Source organism: Trichomycterus rosablanca, chromosome 19 (genome assembly GCF_030014385.1).
Source record: "Trichomycterus rosablanca isolate fTriRos1 chromosome 19, fTriRos1.hap1, whole genome shotgun sequence".
Classification (NCBI taxonomy): domain Eukaryota; kingdom Metazoa; phylum Chordata; class Actinopteri; order Siluriformes; family Trichomycteridae; genus Trichomycterus; species Trichomycterus rosablanca.
Window position 1 is genome coordinate 2,804,285 of NC_086006.1, and position 8,672 is coordinate 2,812,956.

Genomic DNA, 8,672 nt, shown 5'->3' on the forward strand with positions numbered 1-8,672 from the left:
GCTGAGCCAGATCAGTGACAGGATTTGTGGTCGGACCATACAGAGACTATTTTAGGCTATCTGTAATAACACTGAAGCAGGACTATCAATCTTACATCCTTTCTTTTATTTTCCTTTTACAAGCCCACCCATGAGAACAAGGCAGAGCAGATGAAGAGGAACATGGAGAGAAACAGAGGGAGCACAGAGGCATGTTATTAAAACAGATATTTAGTTTGACCCTATATTTCTTTTTAAATAAAAATCTTTATGTCCGTGTGGCTCAGCAACAAAGCAAAATGTCCAGACCTGTGATGTGCAGCCACTATATGGTCAAAAGTATGTGGACGCCTGGCATCAAATTATGAAAGCATGTGCATTATTATGGAGTTACCCGTCCCACTGCGGCTATACTTTTCTGGGAAGCTTTTAGAGTGTGTCTGTGGGAATTTGCACCTGCTACTAACAGAATAGTCACTCGTTAGTGCAAGTATGTCCTTCCATTGCAGTGTACTGCAATTGATGGTCACTAATCCACACTTTTGTATGTTCATAAAGGTCAGAGGAAATAAAAAATAAAAAATTAACACACCTTTGGTCATTTACCCTGTAAATGTTTACCCATCTCATTTATTTATACCTGTAATTCTGGGTGTTTGGCATTTGCTGCACACGCTGCTTATAACAATGCAAAGCTATCAAACGTAGACTGATAATGAAGCGTCATTCTATATAATCAGCATTCAGCATTTGTTTTTTTACATAAACCTTTAGCAGAGTCGCTGCACTGATCCCGTGTTTGTTCTTACAGTTTACTTAAGGCCATACGACACTGCACCTAAAAGCGAACCACTAACGAGGTGCGAGGTCAGCAGACTGGCTAATTGGGGCCAGATTAAGGGTGTTTTGATGGCCCAGGACGATAGAGTAGAGGGGTCGCTGTCTTAGAGATACCGGAACTGTGAGGTGTCAGGGGTCAGATCTCTGGAGGATCATCACACTTCTCCTGTAGCGCCATCTCACAGCCAGTCAACAAGCAAACACTCGCTTATCTACAGCAATTTGTTTTTACAATTAAAATGCCTTACAAACGTTTCAGGACTTCTAACATAGCAACACGGTTTTAAAAAGTAAACTTAAAAATAAAATAACATTTTAAGAATATTTCACTATTCATAAAGGTGGGTTTTATAATATTGACAACAATAACATTATTTATAGTGTTAGTATATTACATTGTAGTGTGTATATATACTATTTTTATAACTACAAAAAATATTATTGTAGTAGTAGATGTTATTATTATTATTATTAGGGACAGTTGTGGCCTAATGGTTAAGGTACTGGATTAGTAATCTGAAGGTTGCTGGTTCAAGCCCCACTACTGCCAGGTTGCCACTGCTGGGCCCTTGAGCAAGGCCCTTAACCCTCAATTGCTTAGACTACATACTGTCACAGTACTGTAAGTTGCTTTGCATTAAAGCGTCTGCTAAATGCCGAAAATGTAAATTATTATTATTATTAAACCATTATTTGTGGAATTCACGCTTTCATCAGTGATGTCAAGTGCTGGTATGAGGATGTATTAATAACGTCAGTGTTAAACCATAAAAGGTGCTTGACAGTTTTTGTGTAATCTGTGGTTGCTCAATGGTTACAGTACTGGACTTGTAATCACGGGGGTACCACCAAGTTGCCACTGTTGGACCCCTGAGCAGGGCCCTTAAACCTTAAATGCTAGAATTGTATTCGGTCATAAATGTAAGCTGCTTTGGATAAAAAACTCTGCTGAATGCCCTTAAATGTAAATGAAGTGTTACTGTAAGTGCAATCTGATTCAATATCTGTAAAACGGGGACAATTAAAAGGGTTATGCTTGTGAAGGACTTGAACATCCATGTTATAATAGTCTTAATTGTTGCACATAATTGATGTTTATAAATCTAAACCAATAAGGCTCGACTTAAAAGGGGTTTGTTATTATATGGAACTACACCGATCGAATTTGGGTGTTGGATCATTCTCAGCACTGCGGTGACACTGACATGGTGGTGGTGTGTTAGTGTGTTTTGTGCTGGTATGAGTGGATCAGACACAGCAGCGCTGCTGGAGTTTTTAAATACTGTGTCCACTCACTGTCCACTCTATTAGACACTCCTACCTAGTTGGTCCACCTTGTAGATGTAAAGTCAGAGACGATCGCTCATCTATTGCTGCTGTTTGAGTCGGTCATCTTCTAGACCTTCATCAGTGGTCACAGGGGGCGCTGTTGGCTGGATATTTTTGGTTGGTGGACTATTCTCAGTCCAGCAGTTACAGTGAGGTGTTTAAAAACTCCAGCAGCGCTGCTGTGTCTGATCCACTCACCAGCACAACACACACTAACACACCACCACCATGTCAGTGTCACTGCAGTGTTGAGAATCATCCACCACCTAAATAATACCTGCTCTGTGGTGGTCCTGTGGGGGTCCTGACCATTGAAGAACTAGAGAAATAGATGGACTACAGTCAGTAATTGTAGAACTACAAAGTGCTTCTATATGGTAAGTGGAGCTGATAAAATGGACAGTGAGTGTAGAAACAAGAAGGTGGTTTTAATGTTATGGCTAATCGGTGTATATCATGCATTTATTATGGAAAGGTGTGGAAGAAAATGCTTTATAGATTTAATAGTTATCCAGAGCTATGATCTAAGATAGGAACAAGAAATAACCTGCTTATTATTATTATTATTATTATTATTATTATTATTATTATTACTGGAATGTGACATAATTAAAGGCTTTTTTCTATCTGAAGTCTGTCTTAACTAAAAGTGTGTACAGAGAGCGCACTATTTTATAAGAAGTGCACTAGGTAGGCTGTAAGATTTCCCTGGTTTATTAATAATGAAGTGCACTTATAAAGGCAGCACTAAACCATTCGGACTTTGGCCTTGTAGCAGTAACCTGAAGTCATTAAGCACAGCGTGTGTTGTAGCAATCATCACCCCGGACTCAAGGCTTCTCTCAGAGCTGCTCTTAGCCGCGACACTTCCACCGCACCCGGTTTGGGATGTTTTGGCTCTGACAGTGGTGATTAAAGGGGGAACTTGGGATAGGATGTCATTTAAAATCCAAACACGGTGTTTGGCGACGCGGGGTATCCGTTACACTGAAACCCTCCGAGGCGCCAGTGGTGCATTTGAGACGCTCCTAACAGGATCACTACAGGATCCTATTAAGAGTTCACCAGAACCCAAAGTCAGTGAGCTGTCACACCAGCACAAACTGTAACCACACGTTACGATCATTTACAACCCTGTAAATCACTTAACATTACTGCACAGGGCAGACACATGATTTACCACCCCTGAACATCATTCACACTGCAGAGTCAATGGAGCCAGCAGGTGTCTCCTACCATACAGATGAGCTTTGTGGGTATACAATTACTGCTTGTGGCTCATCTGCTGCTTTGTACCCTTTGTATAAATACTGTTGAAGTTTATTTTAAGGGTATTTAAAAATCCCAACAACACTGCTGTGCCTGCTAGACTCATACCAGAACAACACACATGCACATCTCATTACCATGTGAGTGGTGAATGGTGACCAACCAAACATTATCTTGTTACTTGGGGGTAGAATGGGGGTCCTTTCATTTAATTAATGGCGTATAACGCAACAGATGGGCAGTAATTACAGTCAGTAATTGTATACCCACAAAACCTGTACAGTAGTATAGCTTGTAAACTAACCAATAAATGCATTTTATTATGTGTTTTATGGCTAATTGTTTCACTGTTGTAAATAATAATGGCTTTTTTATTTTTGAAAGCAGGACTAGTTGTGCTTATTTTAGATATGTGATAGCCCTTGTAAAGGACAATAAAACTAAGAATTAAGCATTTCTCTGTTTGGAGAATGTGGGTTAAGCTGCCATGTTGTTAATTCCCTGATATTTGCTTTTTAATCAACAGTGGTTTCCTTTTTGCCACTACCATAAATACCTGATTTATAAAGTGCTGCAAATAATAATTTCCCCCATTTCTGCACTGGACTTTTGGAGCTTTTTGAAACCAAGCTTCCAAGTGGTAACCAAGTGGTTAGGGAAGCACGGCCTGACATGGGTCTCTGGGGCCCAAATATCTTTCATTGGCCCAATACTTGCTCCTCTGTAAGGCACTGGCCACAAACATGCTAACCAAATGTCAACCATAAATAATTGCAAAGCCAAATTTGTCAGTTTCATGCACAGTACAGTTACTATTATTATTATTATTATTTTTCTTCCACAAATTTGTGCAATTAAACCAGCCCAAACTGCTCACTGTGAAAAGGGTAGAACCAGGTCCAGTCAGAACCACTTTTCCACTTTTTGCGCAAATGTGTCTTCGAAGTGCAGGGAACCTTTAAATGATTTCTTGAATACACTCCGGATTTAATTTAGTGCAGGATGTGTGTGATCATCTGTATTTGTATCTTCTGGGTTCCTGGAGGACTTTCCTCCTTTGCATGATCTTGTCCCGCCCCTGAGCTCTATATAAATGGTCATTTCGTGCTGGACTGCTGCACGTCAGACAGATTTCAGATCCTGCGTCTTTACGCTTCTGCGCTTTAGGTATTTCAATGCGTTAAGGCTGCGCTTTTAGGGGAGAATTTAGGAAGTTGTCATTCCACGGTCGGACATGTCCACAGGCTCCATCAGCGACACGGACGAGTTCCACGAAGAACTGCTGGACGGTTTACTCCCGTTCAGCTCGAACAGAGACACGGCGGAGAGCTCCAACAGTGATGGCGCACCGCACAGCGAGCACACAGCGCCAAAACGGCGAAGGGTCTCCGCGTCCTCACGCAGAGCAGCAGGTGGCGGGACAGCGACCGGGACCGGGACCGAACCCCCGGAGGGCAAACAGGTTCAGAGGAACGCGGCGAACGCGCGGGAGAGGGCGAGGATGCGAGTGCTGAGCAAAGCCTTTTCACGCCTGAAGACCACACTGCCGTGGGTACCGCCGGACACCAAACTGTCCAAACTGGACACTTTGCGTCTCGCCTCCAGCTACATCGCCCACTTGCGCCAGGTCTTAGCCAACGACAAGCACGAAAACGGTTACATCCATCCCGTTAACCTGGTAAGAAGCAGTTTGTGTAATTTAATGTGTAATGATCTCTCTGTTTCATACAAAATGACGATTTGTGTTTATTAAAATTATACCCAAACTAATATGTTAGCCCCAACAATTATAAATTCATCACGAGTGTTGAGTTAAATAAACAGTTATATTACTGAATACAATGCTGAAGAAAGCCTGTCATCACTGAGCAAATCAAAGCTACATTAAATAAATCATTATGGTGTTGACTAAACCCTTACAACATTTAATTAAACCTTATAGTGTTGACTAAATCCTTACAGTATTTAATAAAACATCACTGTATTAAAACACCTAGTGGTATTGAATAGGCCCTTGTAATATTAAACAGCCCCTAGTATTATTGGATAAGCCTTTTTCATATATAATAAACCTTTATGATCATTAATAACTTACCCTTGGGGGTATGGAATAACCTCTTGAATAAACACTTACAGCCTTGAATACTTTCTTACAGTAATGAATGAACTATTACAGTATTGAAAACACTGGTATGGTATTTAATACCCCTCATAGCATTAAGTAAACATTTACATCATTGAATACACCCTTACAGTATTGAATGAACTCTTATGGTATCAGATACATTTTAAATTTTTATGAAATTGAATGTATACTCCTCAGGTATTGAATACACTCTTGCAGTATTAATTAAACCCTGATGGTAATAAATAAGCCCTTATGGTATTAAATACACATTAGATATTGAATGCACTCTTATGGCATTGACTAAGCTTTATGACATTGAATACATTTATTAAATACACACTTACAGTATGATAAACCCACTCTTATTTTAAATAATACTGAATCACTCTCACAGAACTGAATACACTGGTAAGATTTTAAATAAACCCTCACGGTACTGAGCAACACCTAATTTAATACTCTTAAATAAAAAGAGTTCCTCTGTGGTTCTTGATGGTTTCTCAGACTTGTTGGATATTTTATAGGGTTTTTGCATGTAAACATGTTTTGTAGAGATTTTATTTGAAATCCTCTCTGTAACATGGTTCAGAACTTGGGTTTAGTCTTTGCTTCAGCTCCCTGTCTGTGAGGAGTCTCACATGGTGAAATTGTGTTGCTTTCTGAGGGACTGGTGTCCTGCCCCGGGTGTCTTCTCCACCCACGGTGTTCACTCTTTCCTGTTACATGGACTGGATTGTTTTACACCTCCTCAACCATATAAGCTAGTAAACACATGAACATGCATCAAGTAAACATTTAAATAATGTTTATTGTTTTAACAACTTAAAGAACAGAGTAACTTTCATACATTATATATGCAATAATACATATGTACATGTATAATATATATGTATATTAATGTAATTATTCAGTACAAGTTCACTAGTTTTTTAGAACACATGAGAAGTGTGTTTTTATTATAAAAGCACAAACATAAGATGACATGTGAGTGTACTAAAATATGTTAGATTATTTAGTATATGTGTGTATATTGAAATTTATTATACATTAGATGTGTAATTGTGTATTTATAATTAAGTGTAATTGTAACTGTATTATACTGCAAATACAAATATACTCTAATTTAACCCAGACACAAACACACTAAATCCATACCCTGGACAGGGCTGCAATTCATCTCAGGTCTTGAGCCATCCCTTCATGACTGTGTGAAGGCCTGGCCGGATGGTTGCACTGCTGAGCTAGCTTAACAGACCTCTGTGCCACTTGAGTGGCCTACCAAACTTACAAAGTTATGCTTTTCCATTCAATATTTATTTACTTTATGATGAAACTGGATGATCTGAGTGGCTGTACTGTCTAACAATATGTAAATCAAGTCACTGCATAGATCCAACACTATTTTTTTAAATCTATATAAAAAAAAGGTGACAGAATCTAAACAAACAAGCTGCTTCAGCAGTTCAAGATGATAAAATAAATCGAATGCTTTACCTGAGCATACAATACAATGGTTGTAAATGTGTAAAATTTCTAAAGGCCTCTAGATGGTCAGACAGGAAGGTAAGGCAGCTCAGAACCTCAGTGGTAGTCCGGATTCGGATAAGAAAACCTTTATATGGTGTGGCTTGACTGTACAGATCCCATGTACATTTATTTTTGGGCAAAACGTTTTATTTTGTACTTTTGAGGAGGTGCAGAATGGTGGGGTCATGGGTCATCAGCATGAATAACTTTAGGTCAAATAGTGCAAAGTAAAATTACTGTACATGTGCAACTCTCTTTGCACTTTTGTAAATGGACAATTAATGAATTTTTCTGTCTGATATGGGACCTTTTATATTTGTTAAAAGCATGAATGAAATGTAAAACAATGCACTAAATTCACCACTGCTTTGCTTTTCTTTTTACAGACGTGGCCGTTCATGGTCTCGGGGAAACCGGAGAACGAACTGAAAGAGATGCTGAACTCCACCAGGTTGTGCGGCACCACTGCCTCCTGAGAGGAATTTAACTGCAGACACGGGACATGTTAAATATATATTTCGTTTTTGATGAACGAAAGCACATCATCTCCAGTTCGTACAAATAAAAGACTCATTGATGCTGGAGGATGCAGGAAGGAGCCGCTGAAGAAGCCGCCGGGGACGCGCATCCTGGTGCGCATTTCTGTACAGAGAATAAAACTATTTCTATTTATCTACCTCGCTGGTTCGAGGGAGCAAACGTGTGCGTTTATATGATTAGTTTAATTCATTTTCTATGCAAAGAATATGTATATAAGCTTGATATCTGCTTTGGGTGACGTGTGTTGTCTCCAGATGTGGTTTTGGAAGAACAGCATTATAATGAAGGCTAAATAAAATATTTTCATACTAATATTCTACTTCAGATGATTCACTGTGTATAGATTAATGATCCCCTGGCTTTACTTTACTTTACTTGTATCACTGCTGATGTGTTTCTGTGATCGGTCTCAGATAGGGGGTGTTTATTTATTTTTTCTGACCCGTGTGAACTTTCTTATCATGTAACGCAAACCCACCCGGATCAGCGCAGCCGCAAGAGAGTAACAACCGCAAAACAAGAGATTTATTAACCAAACAGCAGCCAAGAAAAGTACAAACTATCAGTGTTAGATTAACATCCACACCAAAGACCTAACGTTTAATAAAGAAACAAACCGTTTAGAGTTTTTTAATCGTTTAGTGTGATGCGCATCCACTGTTTTACCCGCTGACTGGGAGCTGCTTTACACTTATATTATTTTAAGGCATTTAAATGTGTTACCGACTTAAACATGATAGCATCAGAAATAATATAATAATAACCATAATTCTAAAATTACATGCTATAAAATACATTATTTTGTTCCTATAGTTTATTGTTTCCTATTCACAAACTTTATGTTTTTATCTTAATTAACTCAACATTTAATTTTAATCTGCCACTGTTGTAATAAAATATCTTGAAATATTATAATAATACAGTACATAATGAATAAGTAAATAAATAAATATTTATACTATTGATATATACACAACCACAACATAAAATCCAGTATGTAGCATTTATAAATAACAAAAAAAGAATTAAAATACATTTAAATACACTTTTTGCGTTTTGT

General features: G+C 38.5%; 1 protein-coding gene across 1 annotated transcript; it reads left to right on the forward strand.

The window, feature by feature from the left end:
- The first annotated feature begins 4,550 nt into the window (after positions 1–4,550).
- On the forward strand, positions 4,551–7,924 carry tcf21 (transcription factor 21). The gene is made up of 2 exons (XM_063015791.1): positions 4,551–5,095; positions 7,459–7,924. The coding sequence occupies exons 1-2, from the start codon at positions 4,652–4,654 to the stop codon at positions 7,546–7,548; spliced, it is 534 nt and encodes a 177-aa protein (XP_062871861.1). The 5' UTR covers positions 4,551–4,651; the 3' UTR covers positions 7,549–7,924.
- Positions 7,925–8,672: the final 748 nt, after the last annotated feature.

What these genes read in the sequence shown, in the direction of transcription:
- tcf21 (XM_063015791.1), top strand. Translation starts at nt 4,652, where the DNA reads ATGTCCACAGGCTCCATCAGCGACACGGACGAGTTCCACGAAGAACTG. An exon ending in ACATCCATCCCGTTAACCTG is followed by an intron (nt 5,096 to 7,458) that starts GTAAGAAGCAGT and finishes TTCTTTTTACAG; the next exon opens with ACGTGGCCGTTCATGGTCTC.